The sequence below is a fragment of the Phoenix dactylifera genome, chromosome 7 (assembly GCF_051530095.1).
Source record: "Phoenix dactylifera cultivar Ajwa chromosome 7, Ajwa_hap1_PhDact_Kaust_v1.1, whole genome shotgun sequence".
In the NCBI taxonomy this organism is placed as follows: domain Eukaryota; kingdom Viridiplantae; phylum Streptophyta; class Magnoliopsida; order Arecales; family Arecaceae; genus Phoenix; species Phoenix dactylifera.
Window position 1 is genome coordinate 3,725,127 of NC_143196.1, and position 25,451 is coordinate 3,750,577.

Genomic DNA, 25,451 nt, shown 5'->3' on the forward strand with positions numbered 1-25,451 from the left:
GGCTCCTATATGATCACATTTTGTCTTCATTTCTGACAATGCTTCGATCAAATGCTTACAGCTTTCTGGTATAATACAAATCCAATTTGTAGCAATGTTGGGAAGTACTGAAAACTGATATTTTTGTTGGAGGCAAAGCAAGGAAATTGATGCAAGCCTAAAGCTTTATATCTTTTGGATTCATCTCTCCACTGTATGTAGTGAAAGAGCTGATGTTGGGCATAGCTGAAATTTTGGTTGTCCAACCATTTCAAAGTATTTTGTGGAGAGTGGAGACTAATAAAGTCCACCTAACTATGATTCAATCTTTTTTGACCTGAGCTTTGAATGAGGTTTATTTGTTAAATCATGAGCAAATAGTAATTGGCAAGACCAAATTGGTTCTTAACATGTAAAGGTTTTCACTTGATTCCTCAATGACATCTCCTCATCTTTCTCCATTTATGGCCCTCTTAAGACTATCATGGTAAAATTATCATACAAACCTATGTGAAAGGAACTTTATTACAAATTACGAGGTCGACTCAAAAAAGAAAAGCCAAACAAAACAAGCAGCACATTGATCGTGGTCAACGTCAAAGATTAGAAATATCAGAAAATGTCATATCAGCTCGTGATAGTAGAACAATCCCTATCCTTGCTCAAAGTAGAACATTACAATTAAGTTAGGTGGCAATCACTACACCATTACTCCATGGGTCACAGCCTAGGACCATCACCATCACCATTCAGATTGGATGTTTGTGGCCTCCCCTCATGATTGATGAAGATTACCTTGATCATAATCCTCTTCTCTGGACCCACCTATTTTAGGATGCAGATTTGATATGTTTTAGGAAACCTTTGCACATAACACCCTGCCAAATTTTAATATTGGAAATGAACTACTTCCATCCGCTCTCTGTTCCCCTCTTGGGATTACTCATTCTCTGCTGTCGCTAAGTACAAAAATAGCACTCCCAAACTGTAGTAATTATTTAACGAGCCGCTAGGAGCCGACGCGGAACGAAGAGATTCCGAAGAATTTTCGATGTTAAAGCAGATCTCCGCCATGGAGTCCGTGGGTTTCCGTGGAGAAATAAAAGACTTTCTTCTCTTTCTTCGAGGAGGAGAGAAGTTCCAGTTCGGACTCGACTGATCGGCGGTGGATAGCGGGTGGAATAAGATCCTTGAAAGGGTACTCAGCTTAATTATTTTTTTTAGTAATTTTCTTTTGAATCTGTGATTTCTTGTAGTGGTAGACATTGTTTCATCCTTCTTGAGTTGTTTTCTTGTTAAATTTTCTGTAAGAAATGTACTTGGAGGCGGCGGCTGCTGCTTAATCCTTCTTCCCCGTACTAAATTTTAGGGTTTAATGAGATTTTTTTTTTTGGACCATAAATTTCGGTTCTTTTGTTGGAATGTTTGATGGATTTGTTATAGGGGTTTCAAGATGACAACTTTTCATATTTATCACTTGCTTTTTGATTGAAAGCAGAAAGGGGAGAGGGGTTCGCTGTCATCTGAACATGGAGAATAATGGAGAAACCGGTGATGATCCGGGCTCCGGATGGCTTGAAGTAAAGAAGGTACCCCGACACCTCATTTATTTATAATTTTCTGTTGTCCTTTTACTTATCGCCACTTCTTTCTTCAAACTTATTTTTTTGTGTGGAAGTTACTGATTGCTTATTGCGTAATTGTATGTAAGCAAGGAGTTTTCCAGGTGATACCTACTGTTCTTCCTGTGTTTAGCAGTTGCATTGTTTTAAATATGTTTGACTGATAACAAAAGAATGATCATGAGGGAAGCCATTTTGTTGGCATTAGAATGTAGATTGATATTTTCTTGTTGTTATTGTGCATTCAATTTAGACCATGTTGTTTTCATTTCAAGATACAGTTGGACTTAATTGAAGCCGAAGCTTTGATTGTTAATGTTTTCTCTCTTGACTTCTTGCAGTATTTATTTATTTATTTGGTGCAGAAACACAGAACAAGCTCAAAGCTTGCAATCCAGAAGGCTTTGGGGAAATCTTCCAACATAGCCCACTCGTTTTCTCCACACTCTCAGACTTATAATAATGATGAGGCTAGAAACTTGCAGAATCGACGACCAGTCCAGCCCATAGAAATAGGTTTTGATTGTACTTCTCATTCAAAAAATTCTTCTGCTAGTTCTCTGTTGGTAGAAGTAGATCAAGGTAAAGAATGTCCTGATAAATCGGTTGTAGAGCGGGTGAGCAAATCTCCAAAGGTAAATGTTGCTAATTCAGAAGGTGGAACAAAAGCAGTTGAGGGGGTGTCAAGGAAGGAAAACATGAGCACAGTTCCCAAAATCAGGTGGGGTGATCTTGAAGATATTGCATCGATACAAGATGAATATTTTGAAGATTCAAATAATTCTGCAAAGGACAAGCATGGTGAGGTAGTGGATGGTGGTTCCCAAGAACATGGACATGCTGTAAAGCCTGATGAGTCAGTATTACATGCATCACCTTATACTTCTCTCCTAGAGGATAAGGCCATGGTAACATCTAAAGATGTGGAACAACTTCCTGATGGAATGGTATCTTCAGATGTGCATGAAGAATCTGGCAAGAATACCTTGAAGAATGTTAATGAGATTCCATCTGAGGATGTTGAGGTAGTGAATGCCCATCCATATGGAGCTTTGGGAAATTTGAAAGAAAACCATGATGGGGGTGCCAAAAAAATGGAAAGTGAAGCTTTGGTTGACTTAGGTCCTAATAATGCAAACGTCGAAAATAGTCCTTCATCACCAGTTCAAGGGATTGTAAGACATGTGCTACAGGTGCCTCATGGTAATTCTGAGAATAGAATCTTGAATAGCTCTGAAATCTCAGTCGGCAACGTGAACATGGGTATAATGGTTGGCCTAGGAGATTCCATTTTGCTTCCACACCAAAACAGTGGAGTTAAAATGTCTGTTAATGCTTCAGTTACAACTTCTCTGGAAGATCAGAGAAGGCTGCAGGATGGTGCAACTGATGGAGCTGAATTTGGAGAAGGCGAACCTGGGGAGAGCAAAGAAAGGTTCAGGCAAAGGCTTTGGTGCTTCCTTTTTGAAAATCTCAATAGGGCAGTTGATGAACTTTATCTTCTTTGTGAATTGGAATGTGATATGGAGCAAATGAATGAAGCTATTCTTGTTCTTGAAGAAGCTACATCTGATTTCAGAGAACTAAAATGTAGAGTAGAACATTTCGAAAACACAAAGAGATCCTCTTCTCACCTACCAAAAGATGGGACACCAATGACTTTAAAGACTGACCATCGCAGGCCACATGCCCTATCATGGGAGGTAAGAGTATTCACCCTGCCTAACTATTTTATCCTGGCAGAACCTTTAATGCTCATTCATACTTCACATGAACAAATTTGCAGTATACAGAAGATGAAAGGTCTGTCATACATGTATAACCGTAACAACTTTATGACTTTCTGAATTCTTAATTAGTTTCCATGTTTGACATGTACTTGCTGCACAGTTGATGCATAACAGTGTCTAACAGGATGTCATGTGATTTTTTTTGGTACTTCCAATGAAATAACATCAAATCCAGGACTTTCAGTGGCAAATGCAGTGCAGGTTAGTTACAGCATGTAAGAGGAATGAAATTGATCTCTAGTACAAGTGATAGATAGGTTTTGTCCAAGTGTGCAAACAACAAGAATTTATTCCTAAGCCGAGGTTGGGTTGAAATTCTTTGTCAAATCATTCTATCATCTTTGCCGAATCATTCTATCTGGAGACCAAGGAATTCTTTATCAAATCATTCTGTCTTCTTTATAGCTTCTTCTGTAGTTGATTTATGAGATATAATGCTCTCAAGTAATCTTTGCTCGTTTGCTTTCAGCTCGTGTTTGGACATAACCCGTGGTTCAGTTTTCATATTGCACTATAATGCTGCGGTTTATTACTAATTCCATTTGATAATTTGACAACTCTTACCGTTGCTCTAGTTTCTTCTAAAGAAGTGCATCCTTTGGTTAGTAGGGCTTCATGTTATTGCCATCTTAGAATGAGAAATATCCTGAACTATTCAACAAAAAATCTCAAGGGTTTTGTTGATGAATACAGATGTAACGATGTTCATTTTAAGTGTACAGAAGTTTTGTGATTGCATCAGGAGACTTAGAAGTTTGGTACCGTGATTGAAAACACTAGTTTAGATTGGTTATCCTTTAGGGATTGTGCAATAGCTGTTTGTGTGGTGTATTTTGAATTATCATGCAACATTCGAAAGCAGCTTCGGACATGCTGGGTGGGTGGTCCTATCTTTCTATGCTTGTTACAGAAAACATTTTTAATGGGTAGGGCAATCGCGAGTGGCTCCAAGATCCAGCTTGAAAACTAGGCTTGGACTAAGATTTTAGGCCTCTTGATTTGATCAGAAAGCTACGAAGCTGGAATGATTTTGGACCCGGCTGTGGTTTATATTTTGGTGAAAAACGAATGAGGCCCCAATTGAGTCTGGGCTGGCCTGAGAAAATGCCAAGGCTTGCGTCAGATTTGAACCTGGTAACTTGGTCAGGCTCAGCTCGGGCCTCAGCTTTGAACCAAAGGCCTAGAGCTGCACCAAGGCCCCACATGGCTAGCCTAGTCTTTTGACACCTGTAGTCATAAAAAGCATCATAGTGATGTTCATAAGTTGGTGTTACCATGCTTTTTAACACAGTGTTAATAATAAGAGAGTTGGTTTAGATGCTAAATCTGAATTATATAAGAAAGATTTCCTTTATAAATTCAGTAAAATTAAACAAATTAAATGAAGTTTCCTTTGGCAGAAAAAGAAACGAAGTTGAGGCCCTAGGAAAATTTGATGTCCAAGAGACCAAGCAATCTTATCATTTCAATTTCCATAGATCTGCGGGGATGAACTGGAGATAAGCTACTGGGACGTGGGGCATTATTTGATCAATGCAAGCCTTAAGACCTCAGTGTTTGACAATCAAAAGTCTCTATTTGTTGTATCCTATTGATGTTCGGCAACTAACATGGTCCAGGCACTGAGATGAGCTTTTTATAGATGAGGATGCCAAACTGGATCTGCTGTTAAGTGAGAAAGGTGAAACACTGAAGTCAATAATATGAGGAATGATGTGAAGACCCAAGATAAGCTCAATGAAATTTGTGAGGAATTATTTGCAAATGCTTGCAGTTTAGTTAGACACAGCCTTTGATAAGGCTATATGATGAAGAAGAACTAATGAGGAAGAACCCACAGAATTGAAGCGTGCTCTGTTGGATTCATTTAGGGTTATCAGGTGAGAGACCATGACAAAGTCAAGATTCTTACAGGTTTGGCTTGAGCCTACTTTCCAGGAATTATATTGCACTATTTACGTGATTGCTATGAATGGCTATCCATTATTTTAGCGTATGCTCCTCGGAGATTTGTAATGTTTTGACTTAATTTTTTTATGAATAATTGTTGGTTGATAGGCTTGCTTAAAAATGCCAGAAGAGTCTATTTTACAAGTGCAGGACAATTTAAATGTATCCGCACAGATAACCGTAATTCTGGAACTAATATTACATCTTGAATTTTAATACAAGCTTGTCTTTTTACTAACAAATCTTTGACCTTGATCATCAAGCCTTACACTAACCATATAAGATTTGCTTCATGGATCAAGTTGTCATCTATTGATGTTCATGGCATTTTATTCTTTATCTTCAGTCTAACATCATTTTGCTTCAAATTGGTATTGAATTCCTAGCCAATTAGGCAACAAAGGGCCTCGCCATAAAACTCATAGATGACTTGGAAAGAAGGAAAGCCTATCATATTAGTTAAACTATTTTGAATGCATGAAATTTTGGAGAACGAGAGAGAGAGAGAGCGAGCGAGAGAGAGGGAGAGAGAATCCTTGATGCAGCCAAGTTAGAAGATCAAGCCTTATTAGAAGGTGAAATTCTTGGTAGAAAAGATAAATTTTCAACTGTATTTGCTGTGTAATCTTAGTGGTCTTCTGAGCTTTCAGTTTGATATGGGTTTGGATTTAATCTTTAAGAGATTCAGGGAGTTGTTTTGATGATCTTGGTTATTTACTTGATCAAGGGCTGATACATGTTTCAGATGGTCCATGGAGTCTATGTTGGTCTAGCTTTTAAGTTGCAATGCCCAGTCTGCAATAGGTTGGCCTAGCAAGGAGTAGCTGACCACTATATGAAGTCCTAATTGGTCTGGCTGTGTTAATGCAATCCCACAACTATGTAAGTGTGTGAAGGGAGTTGAGTGACTAGTTTTTTAGGACCAGTCAAAGGAGGTTAGTTTCTGATTGACTGATCCCTTACTTGGTTGTCTCATATTTGCCGTCATCTTTTATGTCCTTCCTCTATCTTTTGAGAAAACTAGTCAAAACGCACATTCAGATGCATGTAAGAATTAATCACCAATTTAAGATACTAAATCATGATAGATAAAATAAAGAATCACTGTAAGATGTCTCTTTTCCCTCTTAAACAATAATTTGTGGTTAATAATTTACTGACAGGCATCTAGGAAGATAATCCTACATTGTAGTTGTTACAAGGTCAGCCGCTTTAACTATCGCTAGAATTATTTGTATGATTCAAGTTTTTACTAAATAGGTGATCTTCTTTTCCTATGCAATGAGTGGCATGCACTCTAAATAAACTACTATCATGAAATAATAATGAAATAGCATTATTTGATAAAATAATAATATTGAAAACCTCAATTGAAGAAAAATGAATGATTTTGGGTTTAGTCAATGCAGTTTATTTTCACATCCATCTTGAGCTTCTCATCTTAGCTCTTTGCCTAGAGGAAGATTTACAGAATTAGCTATTGGGATGATAATCGGAAATTATTTCAATCTCTGCATGTAATATTTACATGACATGATGAGTTTGAGATGAATTGCAAATAAATGTCCATTAAGATGTCCCTTCTAGTGCAGGATTTGTCTAGGGTACGTGGTACTGGTAGGTGGAAAGAGACTAGCATATTATTATCATTATCATCATTATCATTATTTGTCATCATTAGTATCATTATAATCATCATCATCATCATTGCCGTCATCTTTATCATCATCAATCATCATTATCATTATCACCATTATCATTATCATTCTAACTAAAACTTCTATCCAGATGTGCACTTTTATCTTTTTATCACTGCAAGCTACATGGTGATGCTACTGAAACATATTTTATATTATGTAGGTTAGGCGAATGACAACTTCTCCTCACAGGGCAGAAATACTGTCTTCATCTCTAGAGGCTTTTAAGAAAATTCAATTGGAAAGGGCTGGCAAATACATAGCAAAAGATGCAAAAGATATGATTTTTTCAAATTCAACTCATCAAGTTCCTAGTAGTTCACAAGAAACAAATAATGTGTCCTCAAATGCTAGAGAAGCAGGTATTAACTCAAAAAAGCAAACTGATGTTTTGGATGCTGATCCAGGGGATACCAATAGAGAGAAGCAGAAAATGGAACCAACCAGGAGAAGCAAAGTGCATTCGGTGCAAATTGGACGTGTTTCTTCACAAAGCTCGTCTGCTTCTGCTCTTGGAAAGTGCAAAAGAGAACCACTAGAGCCAATTACTGAAACTGAGAAGCAGTTACCCAAGAGGGATAAAGAGTTTGCTGAAAGTAGGATAGAGAAAAATATGAAGGCCACAGATATGGTTAAAAAGCATCTTTCTCTTGCTCAGAAAGAGAAGCAAAATACAGCCCCATGGAAATCCATGGATGCGTGGAAGGAAAAAAGAAACTGGAATGATATACTTAAGTCTCCAATGAGGACTTCTTCTCGAGTCTCATATTCGCCAGGCATGAGCAGGAAAGGTATGGAACGTGCTAGAATGTTACATGACAAGCTGATGTCTCCTGAAAAGAAGAAAAAGAGTGCTTTTGATATGAAGAGAGAAGCAGAAGAAAAACATGCACGGGCATTGAGGATTAGAAATCAACTTGAAAATGAGAGGGTGCAGAGGCTGCAGCGCACATCTGAGAAATTAAATCGTGTCAATGAGTGGCAAGCTGTTCGTAACTTGAAATTGCGAGAGGTCATGCATGCGCGTCTTCAGCGTAGTGGGTCCCGCCATGAAGCATATCTTGCTCAAGTTGTAAAAAGAGCTGGTGATGAAAGCAGTAAGGTTAATGAGGTTCGTTTCATTACTTCGTTAAATGAAGAGAATAAAAAGCTGATGCTGCGTCAAAAACTTCAAGATTCAGAAATGAGGAGAGCTGAAAAGTTACTGGTTATGAGAACAAAACAAAGGGAGGATACAGCAAGAGAAGAAGCTGTATTAGAACGCAGGAAGCTTCTTGAAGCTGAAAAATTGCAGCGCCTTGCTGAGACGCAACGTAAGAAGGAAGAGGCTCAAGTCAGAAGAGAAGAGGAACGCAGGGCATCAAGTGCAGCACGGGAAGCGAAGGCTGTTGAACAACTTCGGAGAAAGGAGATTAGAGCTAAAGCTCAACAAGAAGAAGCAGAGCTGTTGGCCCAGAGGTTAGCTGAAAGGCTTAGTGAAAGTGAACAACGTCGGAAATATTACCTGGAGCAAATACGCGAGAGAGCTTCAATGGATTTTAGAGATCAATCTTCACCTTTACAGCGCCGTACTTTGAACAAGGAGGGTCAAACTAGATCTGTATCAACCAATAGTGGTGAAGATTGCCAAACATCACGCATTTCAGGTGCAGGGGATTCTGCTGTAAGACTAGTCAATGTCACTCAACAACACTCATTGAAGCGAAGAATAAAAAAAATTCGTCAAAGGCTTATGGCACTTAAGCATGAATATACGGAGCCTCCAGTTGTTGCTGAGAATATAGGGATTGGTTACAGGGTTTCTGTGGGAGCTGCAAGGGCAAAAATTGGAAAATGGCTTCAAGACCTTCAACGATTACGTCAGGCTAGAAAAGAAGGGGCTGCAAGCATAGGATTGATTGTTGGTGATATTATAAAAGTACGTTTTGTTAAATGAAACCCTTTCCTAATGATGACATTTTTTTTGTATAAAATGATTGCTACTTCCATAACTGACTAGATAATTTATATCATTGTCTTTAATAAAAAAGGTTAATCATTAGTGATTTTTTTTTGGTGGATCTGTTGATAGCTCACGCCATCTTTCGCTAATTTCCATGTCAAACAGTTTCTAGAGGGAAAGGACCTTGAGCTACATGCTTCTCGCCAAGCTGGTTTGCTTGATTTCGTATCTTCTGCATTACCAGCTTCTCACACATCAAAGCCTGAAGCTTGTCAGGTGACAGTATACCTTCTACGACTACTGAGAGTGGTCCTGTCACTGCAGGCAAATCGGAGTTATTTTCTTGCTCAAAATCTCTTGCCTCCTACAATTCCAATGCTATCAGGGTCTCTTGAGAACTACATTAAGGTTGCAGCATCTTCCAATAATGGAAACACAAACCTTTTATCAAGCAAAACATCAACTGACAATTTGGAATCAGTCACTGAAGTCCTGGATGGCTTCTTATGGACTGTGACTGCAATTATAGGTCATGCCCATTTTGATGATCGGCAACTTCAAATGCAGGACAGTTTGATGGAACTGATAGTTGCTTATCAAGTTATTCATCGTTTGCGAGATTTATTTGCCCTCTATGACAGGCCCCAGGTGGAAGGATCTCCATTTCCTTCATCCATTCTCCTAAGCTTGAATCTCTTAGCAGTCTTAACATCTCGGCCTGGAACCTTTTCTTCCATCGACTGGGAATCTTGTACATTCAGAACATCCACTGGTGGCAAAATTCAAGAATTAGAAATTTCAGAATCTCCTAATATAGGAGAACCTTCTTTGACAATCAACTCCTCTGGAGACAGCAGATCACCTCTGAATTTGCATGACTTTGCTGAATTGCCTTCAAATAAATCTGGTCAGATATCTGGGGAGAAGTTTCTTTCTAGTGAAGCATCTCTATCAGATATTCTGGTGGGCAGGCCATTAGATGAGGAGAACAGAGAAAGGTTGTGTGGCTTTTCACTTGGTCAGGACAATGTTGATTCTACATCACAAGGGCATCCACAAACACTGTCAGTTGAAACCCAGAATGTTGTGTTAGATGAACATGCCAAATCACTTATACCCCAAAAGGATGAAAAGGACTCCATGAATGATTGTTCAGAGAAAAAAAGAACTGATGAGCTTGCAGTGTATAATAATCCTGGAAGTAGGAATACAGTTAGCTTGAAGCAGCCCATTGCTTTACTTCTTTCTGCCATAGCTGAGACAGGCCTTGTCAGTCTTCCATCACTTTTAACAGCTGTGCTGCTTCAGGCAAACAACAGGTTGTCTTCTGAACAGGTAGCTAATTACAATATGAGAAATGTTTCTTTTGCAAAACACCATCTTCTTTCTCTTACCAATTGTACATAAAAAGTTGTATAGCTATTGTGCCTCAGGCTAGAATCTTAAGCTTCTTTCATAACTTAAATGGGTTTACTTCTTGAGTTGGTGTAAGTATACTTTTCTAAAGCAACTAGGAGTATGTGAAGTCCACAGTGTTGGTTAATTTTGCGTTCTATGTTGACAAACAACTTTCTTATGTGCAAATTTATTCATTTTTAAATGTAAAAAGGAATAATTAAGATCTTGCATAGGAAATAAGTACAAGTGGATCTTAATAAGAAATGATTACTCAAGTGGAAGGAAAAATGAATATGCCAGCATGAGTAAAATTCCTAATGGCCTTAAAGCACTATTCTAGCAAGTTTGCCTTCCATCATTTGTATAGCTGCTCTGCACTTGTTAAGAGTATTTTGTTTGGGCAGTGCAAGATGAGATATGGCATACAAATAGTGATCATGTCTAATTTCAGGCTTCCTATATTCTTCCTTCAAATTTTGAAGAAGTGGCTACTGGTGTATTGAAGGTTTTGAACAATTTGGCTCTGTTGGATATTACTCTTCTACAGAGTATGCTGGTAAGTCTTTGTTTCTTATACCTTCTGAATGTTTGTTCTGTATGCTCTGAACTAGCATCCTTGCTGATTATTTCTGCATTTAAATCACAGTGCTTATGACTGTAAGTTATGATGGGACTGCATTTCCCTTTGTTTTATAAAAATGTTAAAGCATTCCCATATATTCATTGACTACAGGCTAGATCAGATCTAAGGATGGAATTCTTCCACCTGATGAGCTTTCTTCTGACTCATTGCACAAACAAGTGGAAAGCAGCCAATGATCAGGTTCCATGCAATTCTCAAATATCCAATGTACCACATTTAGTTTATGCTTTCTTATTTCATGGTAAAGTTATAGTATATTTTGTTCAGATAGCCAATGATCAGGTTGCATCCTAAACTTTTGTTCATAGTAACTTTCCTTATGCAATGTATGGCTGCTAAAAGCTTGTTAGGTATTGTAGAACTGCTACCTACCATTTCAGTTAGTAATTCTTTCTATCTGTATAAAGAAATACTAAAAATTTCTTAATTTAATATACCTTTTGGTATGAGACAGCCACTGTCAAGATTAAAATAGTATATCTTAGCAATTAACAGGTCAAAATAATGTGATTTTAAGCATGTATTAATTGATAGCAATCGTCCTTCTGAATAGTAGCCTCAGCTTGCAAAACATTGATTCAACGGTAAACTGATTCCGATTTTGTTGTTGATTGTATTGCCAGTTAATCTAGCCTTTTTACCAGTATAGAATCTTCTTTGTTACATGCTGAAAACAATACAAACACAAGGTTGAAAAATGGTGTACTGTAATATGAATTGAGATTACAGAGCATAACATCTTCAGCTCAACATCTTCAGCTGCTTGAGCTGTTCAGCAAATGCTACCAACTCATAAATCCCATATTAAACAAGACAGTTGTTGCATTATTTGTGATAATTTGGGCATGCCTTTCGACTAAATTTCACACTCTTCTGCCTAGGATACAATTGTATCAATTTCTTTTTCTTCCTTTGAATCTCTTAATAGAGGTGTAACTTGGATGGTTTGGGTTAAGGCCCAAACATGAACAGTGCTACATCCCCACGCTGTGCAACCTGAACTGCAAGAAGTTGACTGTGAAGGTGAACTTGACTTGGCTCTAAAAATTTCTATACAATATTGGGTTGGGTTTGGGGTAGGTCATGTCAGGTTAGTTTCAATTATACTGTAATGAAATAGGATGTCCATTGTAAATCTTCATTATATTTTAGAATAACTTTAATTGGTTTGTGATGGGTTGAGAGCATCATGTAAATACGGGCAACATGGTTAGGGTTGGCTTGGATTTAGTTTGAAGCTCTCTAAAAGCTACTTGGGTTGGGTTTAGGATGAACGAGTCTTAACCTGAACTTGTGCAAACATGAAGGGTATCCTTTTCCCGTTCAAGTTTTACCAAAGTAAGTTTTTTCCCAACTAATAATAGTTAGGTACTTGCTGACCTAATTAGGTTTGGCAAGTTTTTGGTTACCCAAGCACAAATTACATACTTAGCTCTTGTAGATTGCGTCAAAGCTTAGTAGCAGGATTCTTTTGTTTAGGATGGCACACCCACTTTTGAAACTACCTGGAAACTCATCACTGCCCTTGCTGCCTATGGTTTCTTGTTAAATTTTTTGAAGAGACCCACTTTCCCATACCCACACCTGACCTGCTTCTGTATCTAAGCATCAAAGGCACTGGATCTTACTTGTATCTGCTTCACTTGCACCAGAGTCTTCTTCCTATCTCTGTATCAGTTTTCTGCTGCTCAATCAGACATCCTCCACTATCATCAAAATCTATCAAAGTTTTAGATTCATATGGAATGGAAAACCTTGGCAATTGAAGTCATCCACTTATTCTGTTATCATGTTCAAGATCAATATCATGTGATTTTGAAATTGAAGCAATGAATAATTATTTATGGAAGAAAAAGGAGACCACCATATAATGGATTTTTTTTTTTTGTTGGGAAGACAATATAATGGATTGTTATTGCTGTTGTTTTTGTATGCAGACTTCTATAATAAACTCTTTCTTCTTTCTGGAGTCCACTTTCCTGCTCTCCCTTGAATTTGCTTTTGCAAGTGTTCCTAGTCATGCTGCATAAGTTAGAAGTATAAGCTTAGAGGGCAATTATTTCCTGCAGGATGAAAAAGATTATTACACAAGCTAGTTTAAATCAATCTTTAGGTTTACATATTCATCTAACATGTCTGCACCAATCTATATTCCATTTTTGCACCTTCAGTTTCATACCATTGACTGTTCTTCCAAGCATCAAGATGTTCCATCAATTCATGTCTTGGTACCACATTCTTGTGCTTTATATAGATGTCGTAGTTGATGTATGAGGATAATATATGGTGAATGATATGCATATTGTATGAAGGCAATTGTTTTCATTTTTGCTTTTTTTTGGTAGGTTGGTTTACTTCTGCTGGAATCTCTCTTACTTCTTGGTTACTTTGCTTTATTCCATCCTGGAAATCAAGCAGTTCTTCGGTGGGGAAACAGTCCAACCATACTTCATAAGGTCATTGTTATTCACTGATGGTGTTTTATGTAAAGCTTTTGGAATCTTTAGGAAAATTTAATCTAATCTGCTTGATCAAATTAAAACAGGTCTGTGATCTGCCCTTTGTTTTCTTCAGCGACCCCGAGTTGACCCCCATTTTGGCTGGCACACTTGTGGCTGCTTGTTATGGGTGTGATCAGAACAGAGGTGTAGTGCAACAAGAACTAAGCACAGAAATGCTGCTTTCTTTGCTAAAGTCCTGCAGGCAGGGTTTGCTGTCTGTCCAATCTGATTCATTGCCACAAGATGGTAACGCAGCAAGTGATCCATCCGAGGGTAATCAAACAGTTGCAGAAGCTAGAAAGCCTCAAAGTGAAATTCCTGTAAGGTCAAACCGTAGAAGTGCACGAGCTTTGTTGGGAAAAGGAAGTGTTTCTGCCAGCAGCATTAGAGTCAGCAAAACAAAGATTCAAAAGACAAAGACGTGTGACGAGTGGGCCCTCAAGCACAACCTACCAGCCTCAGAAGCTTCTTCTACTTTCATGTTGCATCGGAGATTTTCCAGCTCTTTCCTGGATAAAGCAGAACAATTCTTTTCAGCTGAGACCTCAAGCCCTCCAGTGTAACTTGGTGAGCCAAATTTTCAGGACATCAGTCAACTCTGGATGTCCGATGTTCAGTATGCTCTCAAATAGGAATACAAGGTCCGAGGGATACCATCAATTTCAGAATGCTCTTAGCTACAGCTTCAGCACTTTTGATTGGCGGATCAAGATAGTGCTTCATGGACAACAAGATTTTCAGTAAAAGCTGTTTTGGTATTTGTTGTTATCGGCTGATGGCTGTGTACTTACTAACGACTGAAGAGATTCAGGGAAGCAGTAATTAGTCAACACTTGTAAATCATCATTATCTGGTTGATGGACTATATAAACATGTACTGAAGGTCCAGATGATTTGATCATCAGTTATGCTTGGGAGATGCAATCTGTGTTCCTAACTTGCGGGACTATCTAGAGAAAAACCTACAGCTCTACTAATGTCAAGAAAATAAGGGAAGACTTAAAAGTTTTCTTGAAGAATTAGCAAATTCTAGCAAGTATACTCTAGTTACAACAATATGTAGATTCTCTGGTCAATGTTACATGTATAATCCCATCCCCAGATTGTATGAAGGACAGGTACTTTTTATAGTCAACAACTGTTGCATTTCAAATTGTTTGACATTGTCGTTGCTTAATTTTTTGACTACCCTTTCAATCTTATGGGAACATTGTGAACAGCCTTGGCAGATCTGGATTATATTTGAATTCTTTCTGGTTGGTGAGCATGGCTGAATCACATAAGTCCCACCCATTTCACCTATAACTTGGAGTTTGCGGTTTGGAGGCTTTATTTCCCAATGTTATATCTCTTCCTTTCTCTAATCTTTTTTTCCCTTGGAAAAAAAAAATCTCCATTTAGGAAGAGGAAGTTTTATTGCTTATAGAACCACATTGACAAGAAGTCGGGGAGGGAAACATCATTAGCTGGTTCTCTACATGAATTGAAAACCTTCTGGTTCCTTGTTCCTAATGTTCTTTCAGACATTCGTAGCAAATGGAATTTATTTTGTCAAAAAGCATTCAAGTGCTATATTCTTCTGATTTTGCGGTACATTCCAGCACACCTTAGAAAAAAAATGCAAGATCTTGGTCAATGCCTCAACTGAGTTCCTCGGGCTGAGATAATTATTAGAAACAAATAGAAAGGCTAGAAAACAGGGGAGCGGAAGTTTGCTTAAGGGCTGTCTGGATGCTTCAGATTGATGCTTTCCAATCCACTCCAGGCATATCCAACCTACTGCACCATAATCATATGCTCCATCTCAGCAATGGTCCTAAAGTATATTTACAAGTCATCAAACAAACACAATTGATCCATAGAAGATGTTATACAAGCTATAAAATAGCAGTCATGCTAAGAAAATCAATTTTATGCTGTACTTTGTGAAGCTTGGTACTCAGTATACTTGCAATGTATGTGAAATGTTCCATCCTATCAAGCACTCTTTCTTATCATTAGACACTTCACAAGCTTCATCCCTTCCTTGGCAGCAAAATTCTGATGCTACTCCCTCTTCTGTTCACAGTACTACAGTGCTTATGTTCTGATTCCGTATTTTCTTGTTACTAATTACCTGGTTGCTTTGCAAGTGCCATGAAGAACTATTTGATGCTTGCCAGTTCTCGAAGTGTTGCTCTCAACCATGGGAATAGGCTGTTTTCCCCATCCAAATGCATAGTTTGTTAACGAACTCCATGACGCGGTCCTTTTACTATCCAGGAACCAAAGGCCTCTTCCTCTTGTATCTCATATATAGGAAAAAGCTAGCTGCATTCCTTGTTCTTCCCTGTCCATGAAAGCTGCAACCATAGTGGCCATTTGTCAAGCTGTCAAGGTCGCTTCCTCTCATCCAGACATTGTGCAGTACCATCAAGCCCAGGTAGAAGGTTTACACTTTGCTGACAAGGGTACCCTCAAGGAAATACAGATGCTCTACTCCTGTGGACGTTTCATCTTGTCCTGCATGACATAATGGATCATTTGAGCAGGCACAGTTAATATGCTGAACAGACTCTAGAGTGGTTATTGCTGGAATCTTTTGCCTTCCCCATATCATAGCATTATGAGGAATTCACATGTGACTACCATTAAATAATGTCTGATCGGGTAGCTGGTTCGGGACGGTTATATGTAGGTTTAGTGATGCAGCTTATGTCGGGTTTAGTATGAGAAGCTTGAGTAGTTGAGTGTCATACGCTTTCAAACGAGACAGAGATTTAAGCATTTCTATGGCATGTGTTGAGGCACAACAGCAAGGAAAAAACTTATAAATACTAGTGTGCGCGCCTGGTTTTGTATTATTCAGACATTTTTGGCCCAGACTGTAAAGGAAAATATAAATGTGAAAATAATCAGTCCAATAATTTTTACAATATAGAATGTCTCATGTTCATATAAGATCAGAAAAATAAATAGATCCATACAATTTCGGAATTAAACATGCTGTTTAAATGATTTAAAAATAATATAGAAGCATTTAAACAGTTTAGGACAAAATATTAATCAAAACTGTTAAATTTTTATCTCTGTTTTTAACTTCCTCCTGATACTCAGCACAAGATATACTGATCCTTTTTGGTTAATAGCTAGTCTATTTGATCTTTATTTTACAATCTCTTCACTTCAGAAAATAACACTATAACCCTTTTTTGTTCGAAAAATAGTCCTATATGACTTAGATTTATAAAGAAAATAAAGCATTCTACTGAAAAAAAAAATGGCAGTATTGCTAGTTGAAGCATATAAGCAAGAGCTGTGAAAAAGTTACCAAGACCTCTTTGCATAAGAGCCATATAAAAATGATTTATCTGCAGCATAGTTCCATGAACATATTTCAAGATAATGGAATCAAAACTGAAAACAACGAAAAAAAATGACCTTCGAGGAAAAGAGTCTAAAATTCAATGATATTATTATTAGTTCTAGGCAGATCCAGACATGATCAAAGGAAGTTCCTATTTGCCCCCCATATGTCAATTTTTTGTTAGCTAACATTGCACAGCAATTATTCATTATAGTTTGTATTAAATCAAGATCCTGTTCTTGGATAATTAAATGAATAAAGGCTTAGAATCCAAGGTTGACATTGAAAATTTACCTATACATGCTACCAAACTTTATTATTTGGCAGGTGCTGCAGCATCAATGCTCTTGTTCTGCCATCCGGTTTAAGGCCAATACTGCGCATCTTGGTATACAACTTCTTTGCTAATGTGATCTTGCCTCGTAAACAAAATCCGTGAATAAGTGCATTGTAGAGGGATGAATTTGGTTCAACACGCTGTTACATCAAAATAATAATAATAATAATGGTTAAAATATCGATTAACAATTTATGATGCCAAAATAAATGCATATATAATGCTTTTAATCATGCTCTCTTTTATTTTATAAGTGAACAATAGTGACACAGCACAAGGATCATAACCATAACCATTGACCCTGTCCCAGCCAAGGGTTTTAAGTACTGATGCTGGTCGGCAAACTGGTCACCTGCTGGAATCATACATATTGTGCGATGACTGTATAAAAAGAAGAGACTTTACTTTTTATTAAAATATAATAAAAAAATATTTAAGTAGGTGTTTCCCAACCAATGCTGTGTCTTGAACTGGCCTTGCATGATACATGCAAACAGCAAGGCTGGCACTTGAAAAACTGTGGTCCCAACTACTAGGAATTAACTCTATGAATCCTTATTTCCTGATGATTCTACTAAGTGCTATCTCTTCGCTTTAATGCTTGTTAAAATTTTGAATTAGCACTTGTCTCATGATTAGAAATGCCTGGCAGACCGCAGAAAGAGCTCTAACAGAATTAGAGATCACCTACTAGAAAGGGATAAGTAAAACAATTATTAAGCACAAAAAATTTAAAAATAATTTAAGTCCAAAAATTAGATGTGCACATTGCCAAACTATCTAGCTTTAGGAAAGATATCCGCAGACCTCTCAGAGAAGCACCTGAATTAGAAGCTTGAAGGAGAGGACCAAGAAACGATTTATTATAGAATCAAATTCCATGTGAAGCTTTACTGACAAATCTGTTTTTTTGTCTCTATCTGTTTAGAGCTAAATATTTAAAGAACTCTGCAGATCAATGTTTCAAATACCGCTGGAATGGGCAGTAAAAATGGTACTGTACCAGTAAATATGGATACGCAATAAGTTAAGTGTCTAACATGTCAAAAAAAAAAAAATCAAAATTTCAAGTGTGCAGGTAACACTTATAATGGGATTGGATTTGTATTTTGGTTGGATGAAGGACTACAGATTGCACCCTAGAATAACTCCCAGCCTCTTTGTTCAATCATCAATTAGCAGGCTCAAATTGCAGATTACTAACATGGGGATAGCTGGCAGCTTAGTTTTAAATAACCACCGTCTCGTTAGCTCAGGAGGCCTGCTGTCAATATAATCTCCTCCACGAATTTAGAGTACTGTTGCAGATTGTTTGAAATTCAGACAGAAACAGATCCTTCTCTTCCAATTCGACATGTACGACTACCAACAACGGCGAGGTTTTTGCAGCTCTGTTAATGTGATCTGGAGGATGAAGGTACCATTAGAAATCAAGATCTTCATTTGGTTGTTCTCTAAGAATCGGCTCCTTACTAAAGATTATCTAATCAAGAGCAATATATATTTAGTCATCCCCCTATGCATTTTATGTGAGACACAAGTTGACATAGCTATACATTGCTTTTAAAATGTCATTTTGTACAACAGGTGTAGAAGGGCTTGTTCAGAATTTGGGACACCAAGAAGAAGGACCTGGAATTATTTAGTTTATGGGCTAAATGGAGAGAGGATAACATTCGAAGGGACAACCTTGGACTGGGACATGACAATAGCAGAACTGTTTTGGAGCGCTTGGTTAGAATGGAATTCGAGTCTTCACTGCTATCAAGAAGCTTGTAGAGGAGATGAAGAGGAATGTCTGGTCTCTGGTTCCTACTGGTTATCAGAATACACTTTTGTCTGATAGGGATAAAGGCAACCAGTTTCTAAACAGGAATCAGGGCAGGTCTTTTACTTGTTTTTGTAGTCTTATTCTTCTCCCTCTGTTCACTCGTTTCCTGTGGTTAATTTGCTGGACCTGTTTGGTAGTCAGCATATGGTGTGTTTTCTCATTTATTCCCTTAATGAATTTAATGGGTTTCCTGATCTTCTCCCTCAAAAATACAGAGAGGACTTCTAAGTATTTGAACATGATTAAATAAATAAATGATGTAATTTGGAAACATGATTGTTAAATCAATTATACTAACCCTAGACTAACAAGTTATAGCTCTGGATCTTTGACTGCTTTCTGTTTTAACTTTTAACATTCCAACCATGTGCTGTTATATCTTTCCATTCATCCCCCATCATTCTATCATATTTTCCTATTAATTTTGGAACTCTATGCGTGCATTGAACAATACGCTTCACATTAATACGATGAAAGACATTATAAAAAGAGCAAAATATCATTTCATCCATGTATACTGATCCAATTCAAGTGTATGATGGTCATCAAAGCCAAATGTGAAGGGGAAATTGCAACTTAAAGCATGTCAAATTTCATGCGACATGCCAAGGTGTATCTTTGAACTTAATAATCATGCAGAAAGAAAAAAGATAGCATGGCAAGTGTTGTGACATATTTTAATAAGTTGAGAATGAAATTATCGAGATGGTATGAAAAATAAAATGCATAGTACCTCCAAGATTTCCTCCACTTCTGTCCAAAGAGATCCCCAAATACAAGTTCTTATCAGCGATAGGTATGTGAATGTATCTGGAGCACACTTCCTGTGAATCATATGCTGGTAGACTTGCAGGGCAACTTTTGGCTCCCTAGCAACCTCACAAGCACCAATCGCATGATTATAAGACACAGTGGACATTTGCATTCCACTTCTTTCCATCTGGCATAAAAGCTGTAATGAACGCTCCCATAAACCAAGTCTTTGACAAGACATCAAAGCAGTGTTACATATATGAGCATTTAGCTGAAAGTGCTGTTCTGTTTTAATCCCCTCAAAAAGTTGTAGGGCATCAACATATCTCTTAGACCTGTATAAGGCACAGAGCAATGCACTCCATGTATATGTATCGGGTGTGTGCCCCAAGGACTTCATCATATCATAAATACTAAATACAAGTTCTCCTTCCCCAGCCTTTGCAAGGCAGTTTATCATTGAGTTGAAGGTAATAATATTTGGCTTGATTCCATCGTTCAACATTTTTCGAAGAATGTTGAGAGCCAATGCCCAGTTACCTTCCTTAGTGCAAGAGGCGATTATTGCTTTCATAATATCCTCATTTGGTTCCAGCCCATTCTGAATCATTTCATGGTAAGCATCGACTGCTAGTTCTGTCTGACCACACTGCACAAAAGTGCTGATGAGCAGGTCATAAGTAATTTTTGTCCCTCTAAAAGCATTCTGCCTGAGTTTTCTCCACATTCTCTCTGTCTCAACCCAGTTCTTTGCTTTTCCACATACCGATATCATTGTATTGTAAACAATAGCATCAAACTTTTTCTTTGATATGCCTTCTTCTTCCAATGCATCAAACATTTTCAAGGCAGAATCACAACCTTGAGTGCTGGCAACAGCCTTGAGTATCAAGCTATATGTATGGCCTGTAGCGATTTCTTTCTTTCTTATCATCTCAAAAACTCTCAATGCATCATTAAGTGATCCATTTCTCAAGAGACAGGAGACAAGAGAGTTGCAAGCATGTGCATTCGGTTGAAGGCCAGAGACTTCCATTGATGCATATAATTCCAAGGCACTTCTGACTTTATTAGATCTGCTAAGGCTCAAAATTCTTTTTGATAATGTCTCTTCATCCCTTTCATCTAAATAGTGCAATTTCACTTCAGAAAGAATGTGCTCCCTCTCTGAGCTAGCGGAAGATGGTCTATTTCTCAGTTCAATAATAAGCTCCTCTGGAATAACTGGAGTCACAAAAGGCAGCTGTATGTCTTCATGATTATTAGTGATGAATTGCTTTGCCCGATTCCATGTGGACATGCCGACATCTTTTTCATAAACAAATCCAGCTTTAAAACTCGAAAAAGTTACCAGATTGTCCCTTCTTTTAGGGAAGAGGAGACAATTAATTCCTGACATCTCCAGTGGCTTGGATCCGTTCCATCTACCACATTTGACCATCATAGACGATACCTCCGATTCATCCACTGTAAGGATATCTGGACAAAATCTCTCTTTGCCCAATAGGAAATTCAGTCGATGGTAGCAAAATGGTACCTGGGATCTTTTTCTTTTGAATGAATTTCTTTCTAAAGGAGAGCCATAAGGTGTTATGCAGATTGCAGGGAAACCATGCAGCAACATCATCATGTCTACAAAGTGAAAGAGATAGAACCCAAAAGGATATGTCTATGAAAAGGCACTTTGGAAGAGACTAAACATTTTGCAGCATCTCTGTTCCCAAAGAAAATTATAAATTAAAAAGAGAACTATATCAGCTTCTGCCCTCCAAAACATCAGCTTCTACCCACCAAAAGAGAACTATATCAGCCTCTACAATTTTACAAACGAATGTGACAACAGCTGAAGCACGTCCAATTCTCAATTACGACAAGGATACCAGTTTGAATGGATTCGAGCCTCCTATACCAGACTATTGTGACTTCCAAAAAAACGAAGCAGAAGTTATACCCATCACCAAAACAAACCTTCCATAGCTTCAAATATCGGGAAAGATGTCATCTTGTGGCTAAGATTGGGACCCGTCTCAGCTTCTAACCTCCAAAAAAAACTAATTTTTGTTATAATTATAGAAACGAATTCGTATCAAGTTGGAAACTTTAAGGCCTCTAACATTAAGAATATGGGATTCCTTTATATTCCCCAAAAGATATCAGATTAAAAAAAACAGTTACGAAGCATCAAACACATGGCAGGCTTAGGATAAGACCTGGGTATCATTTGTACTCAAGCAGACGAAAACTTGCAAAAGAGACAGGGCCTACGACACCACTTGAGGGAGCCAATCCAAACTGGTTCTTCCCACAAACTCGGAGAAATTCTCGATTGCCACCCGATAGCAGGCGCTGGTCCCTCCCTCTCTCTCCCTCTCGCTCGGAGAGGAATGGAGGAGGTGAACTATAAATATCTAGTAGAGGACCGGTCTTAATATCCCATTGCATGGACCGGCATAAGGGCGGGTCTGAGTCGGTTGAATCGACCGGACCGGCTAAACCTGGGCCGACTCAACCGAGACGTGGGAATGAGCCCAGCTAGGGATAAGATAATATATAGAAACTATAGAGTTGTATAGAGTTATATATTTGGGTTTTTTTTTTTATGAATACCCTCCAAAAAAAAATTAAATTTGCATGAATACCCTCTTCAAATTTTTATTTATTTCTGTACCTATATAAAATATTATTTTTACACAAACATGCCTAATATAACCGTTCTTCTAACACCGTTAATAAAATTATATTTATTTTAATTAACAATAAAATAAAATTTGAAATTACTTTTTTGTTCTTTGTCATGATCGCTTTATAAATTTTTTTTTACACATCTATCTATTAAAAATATTTTAATTATTTTAATTTGAAACTGTTAATTTTATAACAGCATTAAATAGTATGGGTACATATGAAAAAACAAGAATAACAAAATAAGTGTTTTATGTAGATATCGATTTTGGAAGAGTATTTCTGCAAAATTCGATATTTAGGAGGGTATTAATGTAAAAAATCCTATATATTCTGGGCAATCCGATGCCGCGTTTCTGAAAACGTAACCCGGCCCGGCCTAAGTCTAAGCCTGCCCAAAACCGGGTCAGGGCAAAGTTTTCTACGGTCCAGGTTACCCATCATCTCAAGTGTTATCTTATTGGTAATCTAAAAGCACCTTGCTTCCAGATTCGGATTAAGGGATCCTTATGGAAGTTGGTGATCTTGCATGGCTTGGCCCTGGAAAGGTTGAAGTAATCTAATCATGGGTAATTTCGTTGCAGAGTTCCTAATATTGCATATTTTGAATTGCATGAGAAGAGTTCAAAATCTTTCCTCTCATGAGCTTTTTTTTCGACAGTTCTTTTGAGAGGCTCATTGCATGCATACCCAAACATGCACTTTGGCTCGAGCTTGTCCTTGGTCCCCAATTATTATCTAAGCTTCGAGCCTATGTGTATTGGGTGCAACATGGTTGTGTAGGCTGAATTTGGCTAAATTTGTTCTTCGTCTAATTACTTTGGACTTATGTTTTAGTGAATGTTTAGGCACTAACCTAATTGGTGTAGATGGAGTCCACGCGTGTAACTTTGGTTCATCCTTCTCCCTTGTTCTTGTTGTTTAATTTTCTCAGTGCCCATCTTCCTCTTTCCTATCCGTAACTAGTTTGAATTTAACTAGTTTCTAATGGTTCCTTTTCCACACTTTTCACTTCTCTTTTTCCTAACTTGATTGGGAGGTTTTTTGGCATTCTTTGCCCTTCTTTCTCTTGAGTAGGTTGCCACCCAGTGGCAGAGCCATGTTTTTGTTTTCTAGGGAGGAACAGTAAGATTACACTGAAAAAAACAGTCATATGGAGGCAAAATGGCAAGCTAATCGTCGTATCATGTCCCTCCAAAACATAGTACGCCATACCATTCGATCCAAACCGGACAATAGAGAACATACCGTACCATACTGTTTGGTATTCGGTATAGATAGCATACCGATGGCATGCTAAAAAAATTTCATACCATACCTTACTAATATATCACCGGTATAAGATCTGGTACCGAGATAGCGAATCTTGCTCTAAAATAAATGTATGGTGAACCACAATAAGCAAAAAAAAAAGATATTGTAGCAAAGCAATGTGATGGGTTTCAAGGTGTCGGTCAGGGCCCACCTGCTCTCGACCAATAAATTTAAGACACTATTCCTCTTTACCTAAATTTGCATAAGTTGACAGCTAAAAGAAGTTCTCTGCTATAAGATGTGCTCGGTCACCACTCACCATCCAGGCCATTATAAACTGAAATACCATTTGACACAACACAATTAGTTTCCAAGGGGCCAGCATTTGAAGCCCATTGCAATTGGTGATGAAACTTCTGAGCACAAGGGGGAGAGGTACCGGGATCACTACATCTGTCGTTGAAGGGGTAGACTGATTCTATTTTGCTGCTGCCTTCCTTAGTTCCCAGTAGCATATGCTCCCCAAACCAGTGAGTTGTATCAGTGTAGTAGTAGTAGAAGGGCTATCACTCGTCAGGCAACTCAATCCTGCTGAATTCGCCTTTCCGAGATTACTGGCAGAAATAATGAAGTTTCGACAATTGAACCTGCACGGCAGGGTAGAGCTTGGACGTAAAAGAAGTGCATACCTGCTTTGTAGCAGGAACTTTTTTAAACCCTCGAGAAGACAATATTGTAGACGTAATTATGTAGGCAGTGCTGAAAATGCAGTATATTTTCGTAGGACAGAGTATTTCTCTCCTCAGCTCTGAAATAGAACCAAAAAGTATTTCCTTTTTCTACATCAATTAGCTGCACATTAATTTTATTTGTTTTGTTTTCTACTCGGGCACTGCAATGATCTGCTAACTCAAACAAAGAACATTAATTTCCGTAAACAAGTTGGCTGCAACAAAAGGCATGGGAACAATGAAGCTATATAGCATTCGCAAAGTACTTTTATTCAGATGCATTTGAACAAGAATATGTCATACCTTTAAAATCCAAAAATGAAAATGTAAAATACTTGTCGTAAATCCAACATTTTCAGAATGGACAAGGCGTGATCACAATCACAACCATACAGGACAGCGTAAATATTACAAAACACCGATGTATGCCGGCTGTCGAAGGTGCCAAGAAGGCAATTAGCGAAGCATTTTGCTTCATCTGCTGGCGGAGCACTCATGTTCCTGGCCGTCAGGGGTATTGCTTTCCTTTCTAGAATATGCACTGCCAGGGACCTTAATAAACAGAGGCGACCCTTCAACAGGCTCCACCCCAACCTCTTTTCTTCCACTCCCCTAGAAAGATCATAAATTAGAAGGCAACGGATTATGGTGCCAATCAAATAACTCCAGCAGTAGTTATAAACTACATGAAGAGTTTGACATGAAACTCAAATAAGAATTAAGACAAAACTAAGGAGCTCAATCCAAAGACGAATTAAATTACCATATATGACGGGGACAAAGATATATACATTGGCAAAGCTAATATCATATTCTCAATTTAGCAATAGCAGGAATCATGGCTTAATGCAGTCCGACCTAAATCAGTAGCCTAGTTCTTCACAACAAAAATAAAGTGGTGATGCATGATACTGGCATTTGACATTCAATTTAGTTCAGCATGATATTCTACAAAATGTACTGCCAAATGGTCTTAATAATATAATCAGTAACAT

General features: G+C 37.9%; 3 protein-coding genes across 14 annotated transcripts in view; 1 reads left to right on the forward strand and 2 right to left on the reverse strand.

Moving 5' to 3' along the window:
* The first annotated feature begins 859 nt into the window (after positions 1–859).
* LOC103709262 (uncharacterized) lies at positions 860–14,675 on the forward strand. Of its 11 annotated transcripts, none has more exons than XM_008794528.5 (9): positions 860–1,177; positions 1,478–1,568; positions 1,967–3,304; positions 7,202–8,956; positions 9,146–10,315; positions 10,830–10,934; positions 11,112–11,201; positions 13,367–13,477; positions 13,567–14,675. In XM_008794528.5, exons 2-9 carry the CDS (start codon positions 1,509–1,511, stop codon positions 14,083–14,085), a joined length of 5,148 nt encoding a protein of 1,715 aa, XP_008792750.3. In that variant the 5' UTR covers positions 860–1,177; positions 1,478–1,508; the 3' UTR covers positions 14,086–14,675. The 11 variants fall into 11 exon arrangements, 7 of the variants coding, with proteins under 7 accessions (XP_008792750.3, XP_088557120.1, XP_008792751.3 ...); XR_015967212.1 differs by having other exon boundaries at positions 862–1,177; positions 9,146–10,299; XR_015967213.1 differs by having other exon boundaries at positions 862–1,177; positions 9,146–10,299; positions 13,596–14,675.
* A 475-nt stretch (positions 14,676–15,150) lies between these two features.
* Positions 15,151–22,191, reverse strand: EMB2076 (Pentatricopeptide repeat (PPR) superfamily protein). Of its 2 annotated transcripts, XM_088700996.2 has the most exons (4): positions 22,000–22,191; positions 19,770–21,823; positions 17,163–17,345; positions 15,151–16,024 (listed from the first exon to the last, which is right to left on the reverse strand). In XM_088700996.2, the coding sequence occupies exons 2-3, from the start codon at positions 21,417–21,419 to the stop codon at positions 17,172–17,174; spliced, it is 1,824 nt and encodes a 607-aa protein (XP_088557122.2). In that variant the 5' UTR covers positions 21,420–21,823; positions 22,000–22,191; the 3' UTR covers positions 15,151–16,024; positions 17,163–17,171. The 2 variants fall into 2 exon arrangements, with proteins under 2 accessions (XP_088557122.2, XP_008792753.4); XM_008794531.5 differs by having other exon boundaries at positions 19,770–22,191.
* Positions 22,192–24,688: 2,497 nt separating this feature from the next.
* LOC103709264 (SNF2 domain-containing protein / helicase domain-containing protein / HNH endonuclease domain-containing protein) overlaps positions 24,689–25,451 on the reverse strand; it is a 38,858-nt gene continuing 38,095 nt past the window's right edge. The window contains exon 25 of the mRNA XM_008794532.6: positions 24,689–25,068. Coding sequence (XP_008792754.4) covers positions 24,931–25,068 — 138 coding nt within the window. The 3' untranslated portion in view covers positions 24,689–24,930. The remainder of the gene's footprint in view (positions 25,069–25,451) is intronic.